Source organism: Ochotona curzoniae, unplaced genomic scaffold (assembly GCF_017591425.1).
Source record: "Ochotona curzoniae isolate NIBS_2020 unplaced genomic scaffold, NIBS_Ocur_1.0 contig_3622, whole genome shotgun sequence".
Taxonomy (NCBI): Eukaryota; Metazoa; Chordata; class Mammalia; order Lagomorpha; family Ochotonidae; genus Ochotona; species Ochotona curzoniae.
The window spans coordinates 3,805,805-3,830,963 of NW_024465926.1; the positions used below are offsets into that span (position 1 = coordinate 3,805,805).

At 44.5% G+C, this 25,159-nt stretch overlaps 1 protein-coding gene and 1 long non-coding RNA gene across 3 annotated transcripts in view; one reads left to right on the top strand and one right to left on the bottom strand.

Moving 5' to 3' along the window:
- Nucleotides 1-1,741, bottom strand: part of LOC121157880 — a 56,754-nt gene extending 55,013 nt beyond the window's left edge. The window contains exon 1 of the long non-coding RNA XR_005884109.1: nt 1,610-1,741. This is a non-coding gene — a long non-coding RNA (uncharacterized LOC121157880). The remainder of the gene's footprint in view (nt 1-1,609) is intronic.
- MPHOSPH6 (M-phase phosphoprotein 6) lies at nt 1,729-15,774 on the top strand. 2 transcript variants are annotated; one of them, XM_040982307.1, is made up of 5 exons: nt 1,729-1,816; nt 4,765-4,877; nt 11,301-11,391; nt 14,646-14,740; nt 15,111-15,774. In XM_040982307.1, exons 1-5 carry the CDS (start codon nt 1,766-1,768, stop codon nt 15,241-15,243), a joined length of 483 nt encoding a protein of 160 aa, XP_040838241.1. In that variant the 5' UTR covers nt 1,729-1,765; the 3' UTR covers nt 15,244-15,774. The 2 variants fall into 2 exon arrangements, with proteins under 2 accessions (XP_040838241.1, XP_040838242.1); XM_040982308.1 differs by having other exon boundaries at nt 1,741-1,816; nt 11,301-11,385.
- The last annotated feature ends 9,385 nt before the right edge of the window (nt 15,775-25,159 follow it).

The following is a 25,159-nucleotide window of genomic DNA, read 5'->3' on the forward strand; positions in this document are numbered from 1 at the left end:
AGGCTGGGCTGATTATTGCTACTGGTGCAAACAAAATTAGAGTGGGTGAGGGTTGTTTGGGCTTAGCTGCAGCATCAGCTGGCAGAAGCTGGCACTGGGGGCGAATTCTGTCAAATCAAACCACAGAACCACCTGGAGAGTGCATAATCCGGGAGTGAGAGAGGCCTGGGAGGGAAATAGTAGGCTCCTCCCTCTTGGGTCATCACTCCCACGGGAGGGCACCACAACTAGGACGGGGCTGGGGTGGCTAGACAGAGAGGCACACAACATCCATGAGGGCTGGACAGTTGAGCTGGTTAGATGGAACTAAGCTTCAATACCCATTGACATGTATGAGAGCTGAACGGGATGTGGGACAGACTGGACTAGTCTGCTACACATACTGCCAACCCAGGGTAGGGGGCGGGCCTGGTGGGGGTTATTGCGGGTCGCTCTCACCAGGCTGCAGCTCCCACTGGTTTATGTGAGGGCCAAGTATGTGCTGGGCAGAACCAGGCTGGACTGCAACACCCGTTGGTTCCAGCGGAAGTCGGGGCTGAAAACAGAACCAACCCAGCAATTACAACCACCAGCTGATGGGGCGATGCCCTGTACCTGCTAGTACATACAAGAATCTGGTCTGGGATTACCTAAGTTTCTTTGGGGATCTCCCCAGTCGAACTGCCGGACTCGGAACCCTAACGAAGAAAACAGAAGGCAGAACAAGTCAATTAACCACCTCAGCTATATGTGGGCAGCGAACTACTGGGCAAACGGAGACTGATGGACTGTGCCAATCAGTGGATTCTTCAACGACTTCATCATGCTTGGAGTGGCGAGACTGGCAGCGATTCATAACTGTTCAACTATCAAAACCACTTGAGCAAGACCCTCGGAGCATGGCGCACATCGGGGACCTGGGGTGGGAAACTGAGCGATACTTCTCCCTCAATATCCGCCTTTACCTCAGGTACATGAAGGAAACAATATGGAAATAATAGTCTTACCCACTTTCCTGTAGCCCTTGAACCTTTTTACCCTAATTTACTATGTAAAGACTGTCAAAAATATAATTTAAAAAATGAAAAAAAAAGATTCTCCTGTTTCAAAGCCTTAGCCGTCGTGGAACGCCAAGTGTGCCTTTGACATGTACTGTCCGTCTCTCCATCCCTCTCGGGACTCGTTGCCATGTTTCCTGCTTACACAGCGACTGTGGAGGCACACAGGCCTGCATGAGGTGAACTCGGCAGTCTTCCACTGCATTTGTAGTTGAGGGCTCCGGGGTTCATTTACATTTCCTCACTTTGCGAACCGACCTATCATAATACCGGGACCCTCACCTCACAGAATTTTTGTGAATAAAAAATGAATTGTTACAGTTACACAGGAAGCTCCCCAAAGCCGTTCAGGGCGTGGAACACACGGCCAAGGTGGACACAGCTGTGCAGCCAAGCCAAGGCCCCTGGACAAGCGAGCCTGTGAGGCGCTCGGCACGCCGCCGAGCCCTGAGGAAGGCCAGCGCCGGCCACGTCCGCCCCACGGCCGGGCCGCGTCCGCTTTCGGCCTCTCTGGGGTCCTCCCGCTGCTGACGAGCCGCTCTCGGCCCCTAGCCGTCCGACTGCCGCCTTACCGAGAGCTGTTGACTCAGCAAAACCCTCTCTGAAGGGAAAGCGCCTGAGCCCGGGAGGAGCGGCTGCACGCGAAGCGGGGGCGGAGCGACGCGCTACGTAAGACGACGCCACGCGCAGGCGGCAGCGCGCACGCGCGGCGTGGAGCGGGAACCAACATGGCGGCCGAACGCAAAACCAAGTTGTCCAAGAACTTGCTGCGCATGAAGGTGCGGGGGATGCTGGGGTAGCCGGGCTGGGAAGCAGGGCACGCGGGTCCTCTAGACCTGTTGAGGGCCGACGGCGGGCGTACCGAGAGCGCCAGAAAGGTTCCGGGCAGCCTTGCCGCTTAGATTCATTCATTCCCTTAGCGCCTGCCCGGCGCTGGGTACTGGAAGCCAAGCATTACCAGTGAGCCAGGCTCGCTCCTGAAGCCCGCACTCCCGAAAAGCAGGCTGTAGGCTTACGGCGTTCTTAGGTGCAGTTTGTGGGAGCGCTGAGAGTAGAAGGCTTCTCTCCGGAAGTGGCTCTGCAAACTGAGGGGTCTGTCTGTAGGACATGGGGAGGCTTGGCGTCCTGAACTGAGGAGAAAGTGAGAAGTCTGAGAGACAAGAAAGAAGCCGAAGAACGTGTCCGGTCGAAAGAGCCTGGAAAGCCGGTAGCAAGAAGTGGGGCTGGAAGGAGACACAACACGTGGGGAGCTGTAGGCTAGATTAGGAATGTTCCTCCCCTATGTCTTACAAGCATTGGGAAGCTGTTTTGCTTGGGACACAGGATCATAAGTTGTTAACTTTTCAAGCTGCCATTGTCCTGTGGAGGTCATATTGGTGGAAGAAAAGTGAGACAAGGGGGGAGAGGGCTGAACTGGAGTCAGAAGGACCAGGGAGAGGTTGTGGTGAGCTGAGTGAGGGACCCAGTAGAGTTGGGAATGGAGACAGTTGTACTATTGAGATGAAAAAAGTGGATGATCTCACCCAAACACAACTTGGGTTTTGGATTTGAAATTGAAGGGATTTTTAGACTTGAAATGGAATCATTTTAACTGTTAATTTCGTAGTCAAAAAGTCAGCAGTCCATAAAAGAAACCCAAGAACTGCCAGCCGCATGGAAATTTGTGGAGCTTTAAAACTGAAGTAATAACAAACATTTACAGTCCCTTTGCCTGTGCCTTGCCAGCTGGGATTTGTGTGTTTTGCATTTATTAATCTATGTCGTGCGCATGATGCATTTCTGAGGTGGCTTCAGTCATCATCCCCCAAAGTCACACAGTGACTTGCACGTGGGCAGTCAGGTCCTGACCCCCTGCTTGTAAATACTATTCTGTACTGCCTGTCACTATTTATTGAGAAATGCAGGCTGTTAAATATTTAGAAAGAGGTGGAATGTGCAAGAAAGACACAGTGTAAATTAAGATTGGATAGTAAGGTGTAAATGTGCAAGGTTTGACAAGGAGCGTTGATGTAGGTTGTGACTAGATGATCAGGTATGTGGATGAGGGTCACGTTGTTGTGTAACTTACAGTCAAACTTCTCGTGTGATTAAAAATCTGAATCTTTACTGAACAAGGTTTTCATTTGGTTGATCATTTGCAGTCATCAGTTTCAGAGAGATGGACTGGTATCTGCTGTCACCTGAGCAGAAGGGTCTGAGACCCCGCTGGCCAGAGGAAGCAAAGGGGAGGGCGAAAACATTACCACGTTCTCTGGGTTAGCAACTTTGGTCACTGGTTAGAAAAAGCTCTTTGGAGGAACAGCAGGAGACACTGTAAATACTGATGGAGGGGAGTGTCCGGTGTGGAGACGTGGAACGGCTGAGCTTAGGATGTCCTTAGAACCTGCGTGACTGATCCGCTGCAGTAAAGTAGCGGTCATGTGTGATAGCTTTGAGTGTTATCCTGACTCACTTGATTTTGATATTTGTAAACTCTTCTGACTAGGTTAACTTTTAGAGGGAGGAGGATCATCACAGGAGGTAGAGAAAGCATGTGGAAGGATGGTCACTAGTATTGCCCAGTGATTGTAGCGAGGGTGTCATCCGTGATTTTAACACTATGGACTCTTAGAACAAGACTTGGTGAACTTTTTCCCTGAGGGATCAGATAGCAGATATTTTACATACATGTAAGCCAAGCCAAATGAGAATGGCTATGTTACAGAAAAACTTTATTTACAACACAGACATGCAGGTTGCTGTGGGCCCTGGGCTCTGAGTGGTTTCTAAATTAACAGCTTTAGAGTATCATCTGAGATGCTGCAGTCAGAAGAAGCATGACTCATGTTCACAGGGTATTCTTTCCTTTCCAAATATACAGAATGTGTGCGCGTTTGTGTATGTGTCTAAAAAAAAACCTACTTTTTTATTAGAATGGGAGATTTAAAAAATCGGTTGATCAGAATTGGTGAGTATTATTTTGTGGAGATGTAGGTAAGGGGATTATTTATTTAAAAACGGAGTTACAGAGAGAGAAGGAGGGACAGAAAGATCTTGCATCTGCTGGTTCACTCCCAAGAGGCCACATCAACCAGAGCCAGGGGCAGGAGCATCCTTCAGGTCCTCCATGTGGATGGCAGCATCCAGGGACTCGGGCCATCTGCTGCTGCTTCTCCAGGCACACCAGCAGGGAGCTGGATTGGAAACGGCAGCCGTGACTGAAACCAGCACCCACATGGGATGCTGGTGCTGTGGGTTAAAGATTTATTTTTCTTGGAAAATAAAGACAGAAGATCATCCGTCCACTGATTTACTCCCCAAGTGGCTGCAACGGCCAAAGCAGAGCCAATCCAGAGCCAGGAGCTTTTTCCAGGTCTCTCACACAAGTGCAGGGTCCGTAGGCTTTGGGCCACAAGCAGGGAGCTGGATTAGAAGCAGGGCTGCTGGGACACGAACTGGTGCCCAAATGGGATCCCTGTGTGTATAAGGTGAGGACTTTTGCCACTAAGCTACTGTACCGGGCCCAGGGTTAATGAATTTTACCACTAAGGATATGAGTGATAAAATGAGACCTCTGCATTATGAAGAAAACCATCCATGAAAGAGAACCTGGAAAATAAGACAAACACAGACTCATTTACTTCCAGAAAACTATAATTGAACTCTTCCTGTATACCAGGTACAGCCTAAATAGCAATAATACAAGATGAATGAGAGTGCTTACACTGATTTTGTTTTGTTTTAACAGTTCATGCAAAGAGGATTGGACTTGGAAACCAAGAAACAACTTGAAGAGGAAGAAAAGAAAATCATTAGTGAAGAACACTGGTACTTGGATTTGCCAGAGCTGAAAGAGAAAGAGTAGGTTTGTTAGGCACTAAAGATGCTTGGGACATTCAGAGGGAAATCCTTGGCACGTGACACAGCATTCCAGTGACAGAAGCCCCACGAAGAGCTTCTTTTCAGTTTCTTCAGTCAACCTCATGGCATTTTTACTGAGCCACAGCCATTATTTATATTGAACAGAGAAATCTAGCCCGTATGTCTGCTAACAGGGGTGCTTTCAGTAGAAGCTAGACTGCATTCTCTCCTCTCGCACAGAGGTTAGGTGTGTGCTTCAGTCCTCCAGGGTTACTTCAGTGAGAACGTACCAGGCTGAACATCTTGAGACTGGTTGGGAATGTTTTGTTTTTTGTTAACTGTAAGTAGTTTTAATGCCACTCATCTTAGCTAACATATGCTTGGCCCTTGGTGATTGAATTCTGACAGCAGGCCTCACACCTGCCCATCAAGCAGCCCTGTATGGTTTTGAACCTGAGGAGTCTGACTTGCTCCATCACCCTACTGCTCAGAGCTGAGGCTGGGGTAACGCCCGACTGTCTCTTCCACCTCCAAACCTTGCTGGTGCCTGCTTCAACTGTTAATTCATTTAACTTCTGAAAACTATTTCACTTGTATCTTTGGTATTGTTCTCTCCTTACTAAACTCTGCTATGGGAAAACAGGTGTTTTCAGTTCTCATCAAATGACGGGAAGCTTCCTGTTATCCTTAGGCATATTTTTCCGTCCTCTCTGTACCTGCTAGTTTGGCTTCTGTTTTCACATGTTACATTCCCTCGTTCATTTGGCTGACCTTCTGTGGACCTTTTTTGGAAGGTTACATATCCTTCTCCAAAGATGGAAAACAAATCTCACCAGGAGGGATAAAAGGAAGTTGCTTGTTTTTCTCTACTTTTCAGAAGAAGCAAATGTTGGCTAGGAAGAAGAGTAGCATACCAGAGGTATTATGGAGTGAGGGTCACTGAGGAGCAAGGATCATTACTAGTATGGAACTATAATTTTGTGCCTGTCCAAAACTCAGAAGTATTCCAAGTGCCTGTTGAAGGTCAGGACTGTTAGCCAATAACACAGCATATTCATAGAAAAATTACCTCCAGACTCCTTTGTTGGAAAAGCAAATAATAACTTCTTGCCAACAGTCACCATCCTGTTTGTGTATAGATGTGTATGTTAGCTCAAGATGTTGTCAGGAAAAGGTAAGGAAAGCCAACAGCCTAACAAGATGTGTGCAGGTAAGAATACCCCAAGGAACAGTGAGTGCCTAGTGGGAGTCATTGCAGGCCTGGAGGGTCAAGGAGAGGGAGTGGTTACTGACTCTGAAGACCAACTGTGGAAAGAGCGTCTTGAGAGAGTTACTGCCCTCTCCCAAGGACAGAGCCAGCCCCAGGTAGTTAATCTACAGGAAGGGAGCCAGGAACCCGAAGGCAGACAAGCCAGTCAGTGTAATACCTTCAGGTCGCCTTCCCAGGGCTTAGACCGGGGTAGCACACTGGAAGCAGACCTGTAAGCAAATGGGTCATCTGTGTCTGGTGTATGTATGTGTTGGTGTATTTAACTCCCCAAATAGGAAGGAAAACAGTGGAGTGAAATTGGACTCTAGTCAGGCCGACCTGGGTTTGATGCCCTGTTCTGTCACTTGCTTGTCACCTTGGATGAATTACTTAACTTGTCTTTTGTCATTTTTATATTGGGCATAATAGCAACCATCACATACATTATGGAAAGCAAATGAAATAATGTATGTAAAGCAGTCACACAGTGCCAAGCATAATAAATGTTGGCAGTAATGGAGTCGTGTGTCACTTAACAATGGAATGCGTTCTAAGAAATGCATCGTTAAGGCCATTTGGCCATGTGTATATTATGGAGTATACTTAACACAGGTTAAAAGGTCCACAGTCTCACTCAGCAGTATAATCTTATGGGGTCACTATCTATATGCAGTGTATCAACTGAAACATTATATGATATGTGGCTGTGTTCCAGTATATGGAGCTCACCGATTCCTTTGTGCTAATTTATGCTTGTGAATCTTTGCTTCCTCGTGGTATCTGAACTATTTCAAAGGGTTAGTGCCATCTATAATTGCACGCTTCATATGTACAAGTTTGTGTTCCCAAGTCTAGAGGTTCCTTTTCATTTGGGTGGCAGAGAGACAGAGACATTCCATCCACTGGTTCACTGAACAGATGCCTGTTACAAGCTGGGTAGGTCAGCCTGAAGTCAAGAACCGGGAATTCAATTTGAATCTCCCACGTGAGTAGCAGGTACTCAACTACTTGAGCCATTCATTATCTGCTGCTTCTCAGAGTGCAAATTGACAGCAACTGGACTGAACAGAGCAGAACTCCAAGCCAGACACAGAAGTGGGCTTGTGGAATGCAGACTTCCCAAGCAGGGGTGATTGAATCGGTGGTCCAGATTGTTTTAAAATATCAGGCTGGATGTCTTTTCCCTCTCCTTTCATGAGGCACCCCACCTTGACCTCTGGATTTCTCAGAAGGTGCTTTCACTTTTCCTCTTTCCGTTCCCCACTCCCCTGATCATTTCGCAAATAAACTTTTCTGTCTGGAAAAAAAAACAAAACAGGCTAATCAGACTGCAATTCATTTGTGATTACTTGCTTTTTTCCTATTAACACTTCCTGACAGGGGCCACAGGTAGTGACTCCACCGTGAAGGGGAAGGGAAGTTTGGCGGCCTGACCTGCGCTTGAAACAGCTGAGGGAATTTCCTGGCTCAGACCTTGTAGGTGGCGACAGCCTTGGGGCTGCCATGTTGCAGGTTCACATCTCCTGCCTGATCTGCCATCCCCATCTGTATCCAGAGAATCCAATTTTGGTGTTTTGAATGTAACCTTTTTTTTTTTTTTAAGTAATCAAGGACTAAGATTAGTTTTTACTGTTTCATCAATTTTATGTATATGAAGCTGCTTTTTTTCTTTTTTGATCTCAGAGCTGATAGTGAAGAATAAGAATGCTACTAGTCTGATATTAAGCACCGTTCAAATTTGTTTTTAGTTTTTTGTTGTTTTTTCACTGTTCTAATTTATATAGAGATTTAATTCTACTTCTACCTAATTTTGCATTCCACAAATGTCAACACAGTGAAAGAGTCAGCATCTTACTGTTACTGTGGAAATAATTTTTTGGTCCTGTGGCTGTCCCTGCCCTTCAGCTGCAGAGGCCTCCTGGTGTCGCAGGCTGCCCGGATCGCGGTCCCCCAGGTGTTCTTCATGAGAAATCGCCGTGTTTTGTGTGTCCATTGCCTGTTTTTTGTTCAAATGTAGCCCCATCAAAGACAACCAACCAAACCACTCTTTACAACAAAGGCGCTCTCTACTCTCCTTAAACTGCCAGGGAGGAGGAGAGGATTGAAGAGAGTGTTTTTAGTCAGCAGAATACAGTTGAATAAATAGTTGTATGTTTTTATAGTGCATGCATTTTTTGTAAGCCACACCCCTGACAAATAGAGGAATGTGTCATGACAAAGATCCCGTTTCCATTGTCACCCCTCCTGAGGCAGGTGCTGCTCCGTTTCTCACTAGTGATTGGTTTTGTCTCACACTTTTAACTTTACATAGAAGTACACATTGTGCAGTCTGTACTTATTTGTGTCAGCAGAATGCTTTTAAGGTTCATCCCTATTTTGAAGTATCAGTAATTTATTTATATGGCTATTTTTTGGTAAGATTTAATTATCTGAAATACAGGGTTAGAGAGGTCTTTCATCCACTGTGCTACCCTCTCAGTGGCTGCAGCAACCAGGGGCCAGGCTAAAACCAGGTGTCCGGAACTGCATCCAGATGTCCTAGCTTGGGGGCAGGAGCCCAAATACTTGGGTCACCTATGCTGCTTTCCTAGGTGCTTCAGCAGGGAGCTGGTTTGGAAATGAAGCAGTCAGCACTTGAACCAGCCCTCAGATGGGATGGCCAGGTTGAAGCCAGGAGCCTGCAGTGCCGTCTGTTTCCCAGCTGAGTTACAGGGGCCAGAGCGCTTGGGCCATCCTCAGCAGCTTTCCCACGTGCATTAACAGGGACCTGGATTTGAAGTGGAAGAGCTAGGACTTAACCAGCACTCGTTTGAGATGTAGGCATTATGGAAAACAGCTTAACTGCACCGCAACATTGGCCTATTATTTTACAGGTCAACCCCATGTGTGACTCCCTGCTGCAGCATGCTGACCTCTAAATCCCGAGCAGCTTGTAGTCCCAGCCTGCAGTTTGTCTCTTGAGTTCAGCAGTGCCTTGCTTTCTTCAACTCCCCATCCCTGCTCCAAGGTCTGAAAGTTACCTGCAGGCACAAAGCTGTACATCCACGGGCTCACTGCTTTGCATTTGCTTCTCATCTGTCTTCAGATTGTTCATTGTCTGGAAAGTACTGTTTCTTATCCTCCCCTAGTTTAGAGTTGGTTATGGAAAGGAGGAGCTCAGTATCAGTGCTTCCTTCTGAACAAGAGTGGAATAGTCTGCTCTGCTGCTCTCTGTTGCCGTGTTTCATTTGTTATATGTCGCCACTCCATTGTAGTGTTAGCGGGAAATGATGAGACGAGTCTGGGTCAGCATCCTGGTGTCAGTGAGAATTTATGAGACCAGACACAAAGGTGCAAGTTTCATTTGAGTTGAAAACGGAGAAGTTCCTCCACAATGTGGATGAAAAAGACTCCGCTGCTGAGGTCTTCAAGTCTAGGCATATTTGTTTCTTTAACATGTCATCTTCAGAGAGCAAATGTGATGGTTATGCTGCGGGAATAGTCTTTTTTTTTTTAGGAAGTGAGATGTACACAGAGGAGGAGAAACCAAGAGGAAGATCTTCCATCCATTGAGTAACTCCCTGTGCAGCTGCAACAGCCAGAGCTGGGCCGATCTGAAGCCACAGCCTGGAGCCTCTTCCGGGTCTCCCATTCAAATGCACGGTCCCAAGGCTTTGTTTGAGCTGTCCTTGACTGCTTTCCCAGGCCACAGGCAGGGAGCTGAATGGAAAGCAGGGCCACCAAGATTAGAACCATTGCCCATATGGGATCCCGGGCAAGCAAGGCGAGGACTTTAGCTGCTAGGCTACTGTGCTGGGCCCCAGGAGTAGTTTTAATGGAGCCTTTTTTACTTTGCTCTTACCAAAACCTGAATCTTTTTTTTTTTTTTTTTTAAGATTTATTTATTGGAAAGGTGGATATCCAGAGAGGAGGTGAGACAGAGAGGAAGATCCTCCATCTGATGGTTCACTCTCCAAGTGAATGGCAATGGCCAGAGCTGAGCCAATCCAAAGTCAGGAGCCTGGAGCCTCTTCCGGGTCTCCCATGTGATTGCAGGGTCCCAAAGCTGTGTACCATCCTCGACTGCTTTCCCAGGCCACAGGCAGGGAGCTGGTTGGGAAGCGGGGCTGCTGGGATTAGAACTGGTGGCCATATGGGATCCTGGTGCGTTCAAGGGGAGAAATTTAACCACTATGCTATCGCACTGGGCCCCAAAACCTGAATCTTATAGACTTCCATCCTCTTTGCTTCAGTACATGTGTGCTGACAAGGAGCTGTGGGATGGAGCTCGTCTGCCTGCTTCTAGTCCTGGGCTGCCTCGGTAGTCTGAGAGCAGAGAGTGTCCTGGTCTGGCTGCTCTAGAACAGTGTCTGTACACGGTTGTGTTTAGAAGTGTTTGCCAACTGAGTGAGTGTTGATAAGCAGCAGCAAAGGCTCCCTACGAGAGGGTCCTTACAGGAGGCCAGATGTGTGCTCTGGTTGCGTGTAACCTGCAGCAGACCAGACAGACAGGCTCACTTCACATCCGAGGTCATGAACTGTGAGTCAAGCAAGTATCTTCTGTAGCAGGTGACCCATGTGCCCAGGGCAGCAGTGGCTGCTCCAGCCACCAAGCCAGGTGGCACTTGCAAGGGTGATTATAAGCCTGGAGTTACTTTTGGCTCAGACACCTGCCTAGTTTTCCTAGTGTCCTCCAGATTTCACAGTATCCTAAACTTGAATTTCTTTTCTGCATCATTCGGGCAGGGTCAGTGTTCCGGGTCCATAGCTAAGCACTCCGACAAGTGCAGTCTGGTAAGGCTGCCCAGGCCCGATTTCCCACTGGCACACGTGAATGTTAATTAGAACTTTGGGAGGTGCCACAGTAAATGTCAAACGGATGTTTTGCTTTGGCGTTAGGAAATGCAAGTTGATTATAAATGCTTTACATCTTTACATTGTGTAACTATTTATGGAAAATAAATGTAGTGTTTTAAGGAGGCTGTGCTTCCTACCTGCAGCTCTCCTACCCTGTCAGCTTTGCTGGCCAAATTAATCAGATTTTATCTCTAACTCTAGGTGAGGCGGCATCTTGTATTCTTGTTTGATTCTGCTGAGAGCCTTAACATTGATTTTTTGTTCAAAGTCTTGACCTTGTTTGCTGTGTTTTGTTATAAGTCAAGACACTGTTATTAAAGGTCTGCTTTCCTGTTTAGGAGTTACATAATAGAAGAGCAGAGCTTCCTGTCGTGCGAAGATCTTCTCTATGGAAGAATGTCATTCAGAGGATTTAATCCTGAGGTTGAGGTATTAAATATAATTGCTTAAACTTTAAGTTTTTCCGTTGAGTTTTTTGTAATAATTGGGCTGAGATTTTTTTTCCCACCAGGTACCATTTCTCTTCATTATATAGAAAATAACAATTCTTGAAATATTGCCATAGCTATTTAAAGAAATTGCAGGCATTGCAGTTTAGTTTTATGATAGAATTGAGTAGATAATTTAATATGGCAGTGTATGGTCCCTAATGGTGCCAATGTGTTAGAATTTCAACTGGAGTCTTTTACAGGAATGTTGAAATTTTATTCATATGGTGCTATTATGAGAAGTTATTTTCTGGCATTTATAAATGTATCTTTTCTAATGGAAAAATGTTACTTAAAATTGTATAATTTGACTTTTTAATGGACAGGTTTTAATCCAAGTTCATAAATAGACTTTTAAATAAATCCTTTGGAAAGTTTGCATGAAAAGTGAATATTCATTTTGTAACTGAACTGTTCATTTGAATTTTCTTGCCTCGGGTTTGTAGAGAAAAAGCAGACCTTTATTTAACAAATATTTCTTTGAACTGTAGCTCAGATATTAAAAGCCATCTTATCAGATGTTTGACCCACCAAATAGACATTTGTCATGTAAAGTTTGGGTTTCATAAACATGACTTGAAGCCAAGATTGGCATTTGGAGCATTTCATAGTATGGCTGCCCTTGGCCTTGTGAGGTTATTAACAGTATCCCTGGCTTTTGTGACCCACTCCGCAAAGGCCAGTAGAGCACACATACCCCTCCAACCCAGGGTGGAAACAAACACGAGCCCATGCACTGTCACAGGTCCCTGTTAAGACAGTGCTTCTCTAGGATTCCTGTAGAAAATGACAGTTTATGCTCTAGATTTGTGGGGTTTTTTGTGTTGTTTTGTTTGCTTTTGTTGGTTGTTTTTGTGCACCGTCTGATTCTCTCCCCAAATGGGGAGTGAGTCCAAGTTGAGCACATCCAAAGCCAAGAGCCAGAAGCTTCCTCCAGATCTCCCGTATGAGTGCAGGGTCCCAAGGGTCCAAACCATCCTCCACTGCTTTCCCAGCCCAGAAGCAGAGAGCTGAATTGGAAGTGGAGTAGCAGGGACATGAACCAGTGCCCATATGAGATGCCAGCGCTTGATAGGCAGAAAATTATCCAATTAAGCCATTGTGCCAGCCTCTGTTGTAGAGTTGATCTAAAGATTGTAGCTTTCTTTTCTTTTTTTCTTTTCTTTGGGGAGGTGGCGGGTAGGGTGTGGTGATAAGTGAAGGCAGGACAATGTATAATGATTTAAGATATAGAAAGTAAGTTTACATTACGTTGATATTGCATACATTTGTTTTTATTTATTTAATTCAAGATTTGCTTATTTGTTAATTTTAAAGACATACAGAGAGAGAAGTCTTCATATGCTGGTTCACTCCTTAGTTGGCCACAACAGCCGAGTCTGGGCCAGGCCAAAATCTGAACCCAGGAGCTTCTTGTTCTCACACATGAGTACAAGGAGCCAAGTACTTGGGCCATTCTCTGCTGCTTTCTTTGGCAGTTAGCAAGGAGCTTAATCAGTGGAGCAGCTGCTACTCAAATCGGTGCCCAAAGGAAGGCCAGTATTGCAGGCAGCTGCTTAGTTCACTACACCACAGCTGGCTCCTACATGTTTGTTTTTAGTATACACCACGTATTACTCAAATTCCCATGATTAGATCTAAATATTTGACACAGGCTACTTGGGAAGAAAGGTTTTTTAGCTCATGGTTTTGGAAGTTTACAACCTAAGACTGAGTGACCCCTTTGGTGAACCCAAGGATGGCAATGACAGAAAACACATAAACAAAAGGTGATGACCTAGTGAGCCAGCAGAGAGCGCACTAGGCCCAGCTCAGAACCTAGGCTCGTAGAATAACTAACTTCATCTACCAAAACTACTTTTCCAGGGACACACTGCCAGTGACCTTGGGATTCTGCATGGAGCCTTCTGTGAAATATGCTGGATCGAGTCTCTACCCTCCCAGCTCCACTAATCATGTCTTCGGGGATTCATGAGTTTGGGGTCTAACTGCAGAAGCTTTTCCTGCTTTAAGGTCTGGTTAGCAATATAGGAGAGTGGTGGAAGGAAAACATGGATGTGCAGTATCCACAGAAGGAGGATCTAAGATGGTGGGCAGACACTCCAATGTGTGCCTGGTAGCAGGGAGAAGAGCAGCAGCATGTGAGAGGTTACTGGAAAATGGTCTTTACTGGATTCTGAAACCCCAAAAACATTGTATTTTCAGTGCTATCAATGTTGGAAAAACAACAAGAGTCTGATTTCTCATCTGCCTCCCTTTCTCAGCCTCCCCTTGCTATGAAGAAGGTATAGTACATTGACAAAAGGAAGCATCCATCAGAAAATAACTGTCTCAAAAAGGTTAATGCAAGAGGTACAGGAGGGATTTGTAATACTTGGACATGATGTGGGATACAGAATCCACCCCCAAAGTGTGGGACATTAAGCTAAGGTTGCCTCCTTGATACCAGGGCCAGCCTTGCTGTGCTTCATTCTGATAGTTTTGTTGTCTGCTGCCCTTCCTGCCACCATCACCACCAGAATATGGGTGTAAAACTACTTTGGGGCCTGGCACAATGACCTAACGACTAGAACCTTGCCTCGCAAGCGCCAGCATCCCATATAGGTGCCAGTTCGTGTCCTGGCTGCTCCACTTCCCATCCAGCTCTCTGCTTATGGCCTAAGAAAGCAATGGAGGGATGGCCCAAAGCCTTGGGACCCTGCACCCACGTGGGAGACCCAGAAGAAGCTCCTGGCTTTGGGTTGGCTCAGCTCTTGCCATTGCAACCACATGGAAAATGAACCAGCAGACAGAAGATCTTTGTCTCTCCTAGATCCTTCTGTCGCTTCTCTCTTTGAATCTGATCTGCCTTTTCAACAAAAATAAATAAATAAATACTTTGGACAGTAGTGTCTGTTTTTGATTCAAAGATGAGAGGTTTAAAGGAAATCTGGAAGTTTAGTTTTTCTTCCCTTCCTCACTCGTCTACATTAGAAGTGTGCACACTTTGGATATGAGTTAACTACTGAGAGTTGTGTTCTGAAGCAATTTAAATTCTGTTACACCAAGGCTAGTCTAATCGTGCTTTGTCTTAATGTTTCTGTTAACATTGTGGTATAAAGTATTTTAAATTTTGACTCATCCCCCTGTTTCTGACACAAGTTTCTTTGACAGACCTTTTGTAGTTCTGATGGACATCATTGGTGTATTTTTCAGAAATTAATGCTTCAAATGAATGCCAAGAACACAGCAGAAGAAGTTGAAGATGAAACGGTGGAGCTTGATGTATCAGATGAAGAAATGGCTAGAAGGTAATGGTTCTCCTGGAATAGCTTTATAACCTAAGCCTGACACTCACGGACCCCCTAGTATCACACTCTGCACGGCCTCGCCCTGCTCAGTGGGATTCGCACAACGCAGACTGGCAGCTGAGGGCTTGTTTGCACTGCTGCTTCCCATTGTTTTAAAATGTGCTTCTCAGGTTATTTAAGATACTGCACAACAGAAATAAAGTAAATATAGTTTTCAGAGAGATCATAAGTTTTTCAGGCAGATTTTTTTTTCTGATCATGGTTTTTATTTTTCTTACTCTTCATTAGACGTGGTTTGATATTCTTCACCAGGCTTGACTTCCTCTTACATTACTTAAAATTAAACTTGTGCTGTGCATCACCTTAACAGATATGAGACCTTGGTGGGAACGATTGGAAAAAAGTTTGCCAAGAAGAGAGAGCGTGCCAATTATGAAGAAGATGAGAATGGAGACATGAAGCCCATCAAAACAAAAAAAATGTTCCTGAAGCCCCAAGATTGAAGTGGACACCCCAAGTTACAGCTCAGGGAGCACCTCACCTGGGGACTCTTCTGGTGGTGTGTCTATGGTGATTCATACTGCAGTATTTATTGGTGAAGAGATGTGTCATGTTTTTGAAAACATGCTGTTTTTGAGACACTTGTAGTGGATGTCATACATCCTTTTCTCAGTGATGTTCATCACGAGCAGGTCCCTGACCCTCGGTCTTGCCGCATCCATAGGTACTGGTTTCCTGGAGGATTTTTTTTTAACTTCAGATTCTTTGTTTAATGTAGTTCTCCAGTGCCTGCCCTTGAATTGACTGATAGACTTTGCTACCAATATTTATGTTTTATGTTATTAATCATGTGAAGTCAGTTCATACATACATTTTAAAATCAATCTGTTATTTGTAAAATTATTGAAAACAGCTTCTCCATCCTGTAGAATTTGTATGCTGCCAGGTCATTGTTAGTTTATGCTGGAAGGAGTTTTGTTTAAAGCATTTAATATAAAATTCGGTGTGTAATAAATACCTATTTTCACATTTTATATTTTCTTTTATGGAATCATTTTAGTTAAATTCAGTTATGTAACTGAAGCCCAGATGGTCACTTTATAAAGCCAGCCATCAACCAATATTATGGTCCATGAGATTGAACCATAAGAGCTTACCTTTTATGGGTCAAAACAATCGTTAATTTCTTAAGATAAGCCTAGTAGAATTTACCTCTGAGCAGACTATCCTGTCATGAAGCCTGAATTAATATGTGTGTATGTATTAATATGTATGTATGGCAATCACTGACATGCCTGACTTTGGCCCCAGCAAATGACATGTGTGTGTCTCTTCTACTCCAGTCTCTGCAGACTTCGGATTTTAATTTTAGCCCTCTGACAAGTTGAGAAAAAGTTAGACATTTGAAATTAATCTGACTTTCATTTCGAGAGTGACAGCCATGTACCTTGCATTCAGCCCTTCCTGTCCTGAAACAGTAACTGGAAGCCCTCTGCCATGCCTTCCAACACCACTTATCTTTGACCTGATTAGAGCTATATGTGCCCTCGTGATGTCCTGCCTAGCATAACTCCTGAGATCTGAATGCATGTCACCATAAAGAAAGTAGGGCAGTGGCTTTTGCCTCTGGAATTCACTGATCTTGTCATAGCATCCCCGACCCACACACATTCCCCGGGGAATATTAGGATAGTGAACTGGTATACTCAAGGCAATTATGGCTCTAGACGTACTTACATAGAATGTAAATTTCGCTTTAAATAAGGAACTGCTCCATGGGGCTGGTGCTCTTGGTTAGAATGCATGGTCTGGAATCAGGCAGAAGTGGACAGAGTAGCTCCTCTGCTCATCTTACTGTTAGACCCAACAGAGAATGCAATGCAGTGATTTGCTTGCTGCCTGCATTGATGGAATCCCAAGAAAACGGTGCTGTACTTCCTCCCAGGGATTTGACCATGGTCCTATTAAGACAGAATTTGAAACTGTTCTTTTAGTTCTAAGTCTGTAGACAAGGGAGCTTTTTCTCTTGGCTGTACAAATGCAGTGAGCAAAGAACAGTGACTGGAACTCGGGATTCTCCAGGGTAGTATTTCCATGTCCGGTAATAAGATATTGATGAAAAATTAACCTAAAGGATGGGGATGGTTTAGAAATAACCCTTCAGGCAGTGAAATTTTAGGATGCCCTAGCAGATTCAAACCTTAAGAACCTGAGGTCCTCGCTGAGGGAAATGGACACGTGGAACGTGCAGGGGGAGACTTGGGTGTGTTGGGCAGTGCCTTGTGACTGCCCAGTTACAGAAACAGCTGCAAGAACAGCGCATGCTTCCTTTCTTCCTTGGCAGGGTTGTAGGTCCCGATTCCCACTTCCACTTTTTACTTCATGTTTGTGGAGGTAACTTTACCATCTAGTTTTTTATTTTCCTTTTCAAAATTATTTTATTCATTTGCAAGGCAGTGACAAAAAGGGCAAGTGAGATTTTTTTTACATTTGTTGGTTGGATCTCCAAGCAACCACAATGGAAAGAGGTATGCCAAGCTGAAACCAGGAGTCCAGAACTCCCATCTGGGTCTGCTTGGACCATCCCCTGCTGCCTTCCAAGCACAAACACACTCCAGTGTGGGATGCCAGCATTGCAAATGGAAGCTCAACTTGCTGCACTATGACCTTGACCTTGGGCCCTTGTTATTTTTTTTCTCACAATACAGTTCTGCAGGCCCAGGGATTTCCCTTTTCACCTTCTCCCACCTTTGCCTCCACCCGCCCCCCCCCCCATTGTTTTCCCTATATTATAACAATAGTATAGTTACTTAGTCTTAAAATAAGAATGTTCAGGGACCAGTGCTGTGACATAGCTGGTAAAGCTCCCTGCAACACCAACACCCCATATGGGTGCCAGTTTCAGTACTAGCTGTTCCAATTCTGATCCAGCTCCCTGCTAATAATGCACTTGGGAAAACAATGATGACCCAAGTCCTTGGGCTCTGCTGGAACCTTGGGTATTTATTTGAAAGAAAGGGTAAAAATATCTTTGGTATAAGTGATATATGCAGTTTGTGAAGGAGAAATAGAGTTGATTATTGTTTCAGGGACTTGAATTATACTTAGCTGTGCTCAGTGGATGCCGAGGGACCCAAGGGGTAGGCTGCCTCATGAGATGTTGTCCTTTGCAGTCTGGGTCCCTCTCCAGTTGCATCTTTAGCTGCTGACCTGGGACTTAGCATACCTTGTTTATCTTCTTCATACTGGCTTCTTACAGGATCTGCCAGTGGACACCCCGAGGCTGATGCTAAGCCACAGGAGGAGGCCTGTTCCTTTGTCACCATAGAAACACCTCAATCTGGCAGAGGCTGATCTCAAGGTACCCCAGTTTGCTCCTCTCCCACCACCACTGAATCAGCCGTCCATCATCCATAGCACCGAGTATCTCGTGGCCCTCCAATCTCAGGGCCACTGCAGTTTCATGTCAGAGGTCTGAGTCTACCCTCTGTCCAAGCTTCTGAAATTTAACTGTCTAACCTGTTTCCTCAAAGTGAATTTTTTTTTTTTGGCATGTGCTTTGTGACGATACATTATTTCCTCTTGCCTGTCAGAACACTTCCACTTCCCCACACTCAGCGAGCAAAGATTTATCATGAAAATTAGAAGGGTTTTATCAGTCTCTTAGAGTTTACGGTGTGACCCTGCCCACTCCCTACAGGAACATCCTACAGAAACAACTTATTTATTAAAATTGTTTTGTGGTTCTTTCACTTCCCTATAAGACCCTAAGCTGCTCACTACACGATAGTTTTTTATTTTAATTTTAAATTACAAATGCCATTTACCCATATTCATTACCTGTTTGGCTCTTTAGTCAAAGAAATCATTTGTACAGGAAAAATACCACTTTTCAGAACAAACCCATTTTACTTCATATAGTTTTCCTTTCTCTTATTTTCTTGAAGGTCCAATGTCTTTATTTGCCCCTGGGGGAGCTGAGGAAGGTACATATTGAGTTCCAAGACATTTGTAAATAAGAGTCTCTGGACTCACTGTGCAGAGTTGCACTGCTTACCTGAAGGCATGTTTGTCCTGGATGGCATCTCTGACTGATAGCTCCTCCATCGGCATTGTCTGATTGGGAGCAAACCCTGCCTGCCACAAGCAGCAGCGATGACCCTACACGGTTGCAAAACCGCAGCAGAGCCAAACATGACTGTTCAGGAGGTGAAGGCGACTGTCTTCTAGAAATTGGCAGGTTTCCACCACCCCTCCCACCTCTTTGATGATTGTCACTGATGTGTATTTCATCACCTGTGACACTCGGGTCAGGTGGATGCTCCCCTTGAACCTGCACCTCTCTGTTCCCTTCTCAGAGTCTCCTTTGACCACAGTGGGATAACTACAAGTCAGACAAGAGTACAACATAGGAACAAATCTGCAGCTCAGACTGTAGCCCAGATTCCAGAATCCTCTGATACCCTGAACTTGGCAGGAGAGTGGAGCACAGAGCCACTGTCACCTGGCTGCTGTCCTGAACCTGGATTAGGTATTGAATCGCAGTGGGAACAGAGAGTGGGGCCAAGATGTTACCTGGAGGGAAATGTGGCAAGATTCCAAGTACCTTGAGACCACAGCCAGTAAGTTCTAAGTGGTTTGCTAATGAACCAATGCATAACTGAAATGCCAGCCTGGAAGTCTTTGTCAATGTTACGTGTGTAAGGCATAGTCTCACTTCTGTGTCTACTGAGTTTGAGAAGCTTTTTAAAATCCCCTGCAAATATAACCCTCCCACACACTAGCCCTGTGAATTGGATGACAAGCAGTGGAAGGGGTTGGGGGGGCCAAGAATTTCACTGAATCGGGATAAATATGTAATTTGAGACAAATTACAGTAAAGATATCGCCAGAGAGGAATTTTAAGGGAAGAAAAATAATCCGAGGATGTTGAAGTTGTGGCCAGCCTGCTTTGCTCATGCTTGTGTGAGATGGGTTTGTTCACAGCTGACTTCTGGAGAACTTCAATGGGACTTGGCCGCTGCCCTGCTGATTCTGGGAGGGTTTTCAGAAATTACAAGACTGATGTTGCTGTGTCCTCTCCAGCAAAAGTGAAAGGGCAAGTGAGGGCTCCCACAGAAATAAAGCAGGAAACCCTGGTCAGCAGTCTCACTGGTGATCAAAATAAAGTTCAGAAGATCCTGGGGTCCAAGCCTGGGGTAGTGGGGAGTTTGGAGAAAGCCTACAGCATCCACTGGTTGATAGTTATTGCCACATCAGAAATGAGGTACAGTCAACAATTATACTTGGGGGAAATGGAGCACAAGAAGTGCCTGGTGTCTCCCTGATTGCTCACAAATAAAGACGTAGCAAAGAGCAAGAAAGCCACTAGATAGATGCCAATATTTCAAATGTAGGAGGAAGTTATCACTGTAAAGCTAGGAAAAGCTTTCTTGGATATGAATTATGCATGTTGGGAGCTCGGTGATTTCAATACTTAAAGTGTCAGGATTAGTACTTTTTTCCAAAAATTATACTCTGTTAAATCAATTCTTACTGTAAAAAAGGGAATATGAAGCAACTTCCTCTTCATTTCCCTGTTGAAGAGTAAACTCATTCTTAAGAAGAATAGCAGAGTTTTTTCTTCACTGAACTTCCCAGGAAAAGGGAGCCAAGAAAGAGATGAGCTTCAAGCTGAAAATTTCAACAGCGTTAGAACCCTTTCAAAAATGTCAGGAATTAATTTTCACTTTTCTTCTTTGCCCTTGAAGCTCTGTCAACCGGAGAAAAGAATTGGTGCTGTTTTTCTGCCAGTGTTAAATTAGACTTTGCATGCAAAGGTGTATGCATACTGTGTTAAGTCTGCTGTGCACTCTGTAAATGTCTGACCCACAAAATCATAAAAGCTGGGTTTTTCCAAAGTCATGAGTTCTGAGCCCAAGCACAGCACTCTGGAAGTCTCTGTGGGAACAACCAGTATGTCAACATGCCGGAGCTGACATCAACACACCCATCATCCCGGAAATGGGACAGACCTTAAGTATGTGTTTCCCACTGCCTTCTAAAATTTTCCCCAGGGCTTTAGCTGCTTTTGCCCTCAGGGCTGACCCGTTTGATAAGGCAGCTTGTTGGCCACTTCTCCTACTCACACCCCTTGAAGTTTTTCCTGTACCTCCAAAATGAATTTTTGGCCCCGAAATCCTTATCTTAGACTCAGCATCTGGGAGAGCCCGGGTGAGGACTGCAGCTCTGAGGCAGGTTATAGAGCAATACGCAGGTTATAGAGCAATAGACAGATAAAAGGATGGGCGGGTGGGCACGCGGGTGGAGGCATAGAAGGAATGGGTGAGTGGGAGATGAAAGACTGACAAATCAAGAAAGAAATGGTTGGAAACGAAGCTTCACAAAAAGCTTTCCTCTAGAAGGTCTGTATTGATTAAGTTCATCTTACAATAAGAGAAATTTATAAATTTGCATGTGCCTATTTTCTAGCAAAATGTACTCATACCTTCTCATATTTTGTACCTCCACCCACTTGTTCCCCTCTGTATTACTTCAAATTGAATCTGCTGTATACTATTTCATTTGAAAATATTTTAGTCCATGTTTAAAATCAGAGCTCTTAAAATAAGCCTCCTGGCACTGTTAGTAGCTGATCAGAGGTTCTTCTTTTTTTTTTTTTTAATTGGAAAGACAGATTTACAGAGAGAAGAAGGAGAGACAGAAATATCTTCAGTCCAGTGGATCACTCCCCAAGTGGCCACAAGGCCAGAGCCAAACCAATCTAAAGCCAGGAGTTTCCCCACAGTCTCCCACACTGGTGCAAAGGGTCCCAAGGCTTTGGGCCATCCTCCATTGTTTTCCCAGGTCACAAGCAGGGAGCTGAATGGGAAGTGGAGCAGCCAGGACATAAACCAGCATAAGATCCTGGCACTTGCAAAGCGAGGACTCTGGCTGCTAGGCTACCGCACTGGGCCCTGATCTGAAGTTCATGCAAGAAAAGAAAGCAGATGTGAGACAGACAGTGGAGGTAAGCAAGATACTGCTTAAAAGAAGAAACAGCTCAACCAAGCTAGTGTTACAGCAAGAACTGAGTCTGTTTTGGAGTGGAATGATTATGAACATGAGTATAGATTCCTTTTCTTTTTCCCATCTCTGAGATGGGAAATGTGAATGAGTGTGGAATACCCAAAACTTGTGAATGAGTGTGGAATACCCAAAAATCTTTTGCTGACTTTATAAGCACAGCATTTTGGGACCTAGTAGCCCGCTTGGTACCACGCAGAGGGAGTCCCCAGGGACCCATCTAACAGAGAACAAGAGCAACAACTTTAGCTATCACTGCTCTCGGGCTTGTTTCCCCTTTCCTAAGCCAAACCCCTAAAATGTAAAAGGCAGGACCTACCCTCTTCTCTGTCTCCCTTGCCAGCCCTTTGTCAAAAGGAATTCACCGACTTGAGGGAGTGATCCAGCTTTCCCACCAAATCCTAATCACCAGACTCTAGAAGTCATTTGCTTCTCCAATAGGTAAGAACCTTGAAGGCCAGTATTGTCCTGGGTGCTTTGTACTAGGGGCGTTCCAAGTCCAGGCAGAATGACTGTCACCTTCATTAGACCCGAGAGCAACTCAAGTCACCTGGCCATTATAACCAGTCAAAGGAAGGTGGCAGGTGCCACCTTAGGAACTTGGACACAAACTGATCACAGACCTCTTGGCCCCTTTCAATCTATAAGAAACCTCACCCTTAACCCCTTGGGAAGCCTGGGATTAAGCAATAGCTGCCCAGCTCATTGCTCTGTACTTTGCAATAAATAACTACTGTAAGTCTTATACCATCTCAGAGTCAGTAATTGAGCAGTAATTTCTGTGTATTGGATGAGCCTACCCATTTGGTGGTATCACAGCAATGCCTTCAACTATTTTGGAGTGTTTAGCAACAATTCTCTTTAAAAATTCACATTTTCCCATAAGGTTCACATTCTCTTTCTGTTTTCCTTTAAAATTTCTATTTTCCTTGGCCCCACTTACACATTTAGGCTCATGTCCATCTAGCTACCTAACTGTATTGTTATCATACCTAAATAGGATTAACAATTGCTTCATAATATAAAATATCCAGTTGGTACACAATTTTCACAATTTTCCAGTAATCTTGTAAATGTCACATATTTTACAGTCTGTTTAAATAGGTTCCACATAAGATCTCTATGTTGTAACTGGTCAATATTTAAGTCTCTTCACATATTGATCCATGCTCCATCTCTTTCTGTCTCTCTCACAATGTACTACTTGAGTGATTAATTGATATATTTTAATTTAATAAAATCCTAGCCAAATCTAATGCAAATTAGCTATCTTTTTCTTCCTGTGAGTCATTCAGTTTCTAACCCAGGGTTAAGCCAGTGCTTTGACATGATTTCTTACTAGCTGCAGGCAAATGTTGGAAACTTTTATTTATATTGTAGAAAGCGTTTTCAAAATGTAAATGCTTGGAGACTGTGGAAATAGACATATGTATATGAAAGTAAAATCAGGCACGCTCAGAAGCTGGGTGAGCAAAGAGAATGAGAAAGCCAGAAGTAAATGCCAAATTACTTTATAAATCTAGAAATTGATCATGTCACTTCTCTGCTTAAAATATTTCTGTGGGTTTTGATTGCCCTGAGAGCAAACTTCAGTGTCCTTGCCCTGGCCTGTATGTGTCGCACCTGTGTTTGCAATCTGAGTTCCCTCTGTCCTTCACTTCCTTGTCTACAAAACACCCCTCCCTCATCCCCAGCTAGTGCTCATGCACTTGTTGTTTTCTCTGCCTGCATGGTTCTGTCTCTGATCAGGCCAGTGCAGGGTGGAAACTATACAAATTCCACATACTTTCCAAATTTAAAAACATTTAGCCAAATCTGAAAACAACAGACATGTTTCCATTGTAGCCACAGTCATCAACAAAACCAGTGAGGAGCTAGATAAGATAAACTCTTTAGGAGTTTACAAATGGAATGTTCTTGACATAGCTTATTTCGGTATAAAATTCTGGGTTGAAATTTGCTTTCGCAAGCACAAAAACCAAGAGCTATTACTCTTTCCAGACCCTCCGTGAAGGAAGCATTAAAAAATGAACTGGTAAAATAAAGATAGGATTGAGTCATGCAAGAAGCCAATTAGTGTTGACAGAATGCAGCAAATATTGGTTGGAAAATCTAAATATTCACTAAAACACACAAAAAAGAGGAAGAAATGAAGTATGTGGTGTTAGTATAGACTAGTCAAATATCTTGATCCAGTTAAAGGATAGAGTCCAGAAATAGAAATTTGTGGGAAAGTTGAATTAAAATGTTTACTTTGATGACAAAATTTTTTTTAAATTTTTATTTATTTATTTTTTTATTTGTATTGGAAAGGCAGATATACATAGAGAACAGACAGAGAGGAAGATCTTCCATCCGATGATTCACTCCCCAAGTGAGCACAATGGTCAATGCTATGCCGATCTGAAGCCAGGAGCCTCTTCCGGGTCTCCCACGCGGGTGCAGGGTCCCAAAGCCTTGGGCCGTCCTCGACTGCTTTCCCGGGCCACAGGCAGGGAGCTGGAAGGGAAGCGGGGCTGCCGGGATTAGAACCGGCGCCCATATGGGATCCCGGGTGTGCAAGGCGAGGACCTTAACCACTGCGCCACCATGCCGGGCCCTATGACAAAATTTTTAAATCCATTCATATGTGGGTCTTCAGAAAGTTTATGAAAAATTCGTGTTATGAAAAAGTTTTGCACCAAAGTAAACATATCTGATGTTCCATTATCCACAAACTTTCTAAAGTATCCTTGTAAGTTTCTTACTGTTAACAACCCAAGCAAACTAATAGAGTGATTCTATCAAATCATCTTCCTATTAGCAAGAAGTGGCCATTTGGTTTGCTCCATGTCTATTGCCCACAGTAATTGTCTACCTTACAGGAAGTGATGTTGTGTTGTGAGTCCCGTCTGGGTAAAGAAATAGAGCTGTTTTTGTGTATTTACTCTCCATTGAGCCTTCTTTTGTGAAGTGGCTAATATTCCTTTTTATCAGGAATTTTACAGCAAACTCACTCCTGACTATTAGCACTTAAAGGGATTCTGGACTACACTAACTTCAACTTGCAAAAGGCAGCATGTTATCCAGCCAGGATTGCTCATCTCCCTGCTCTGCGTCCGCTTCATCCTCCACGTGCTCAGGCTCTCTGTGTCTGCCGAGACCTTTACCTATGTGTTTGCCACAGTCTCTCCTGCCAGTTCCCGCACCGCCTTCCACCCTTGTCTCCACTTCATTGTCTTCCACCAAAAGTGCTTTGCCAGACTGATTCTTGCAGGATGTTTGGGGAAGCAAGGGAAGAGATGATAAAAAACACTCCGGGTTGTTAGTTCAAGCTTAGAGACCCCAACATTGCCCTGCATCCTTGTAGGGATC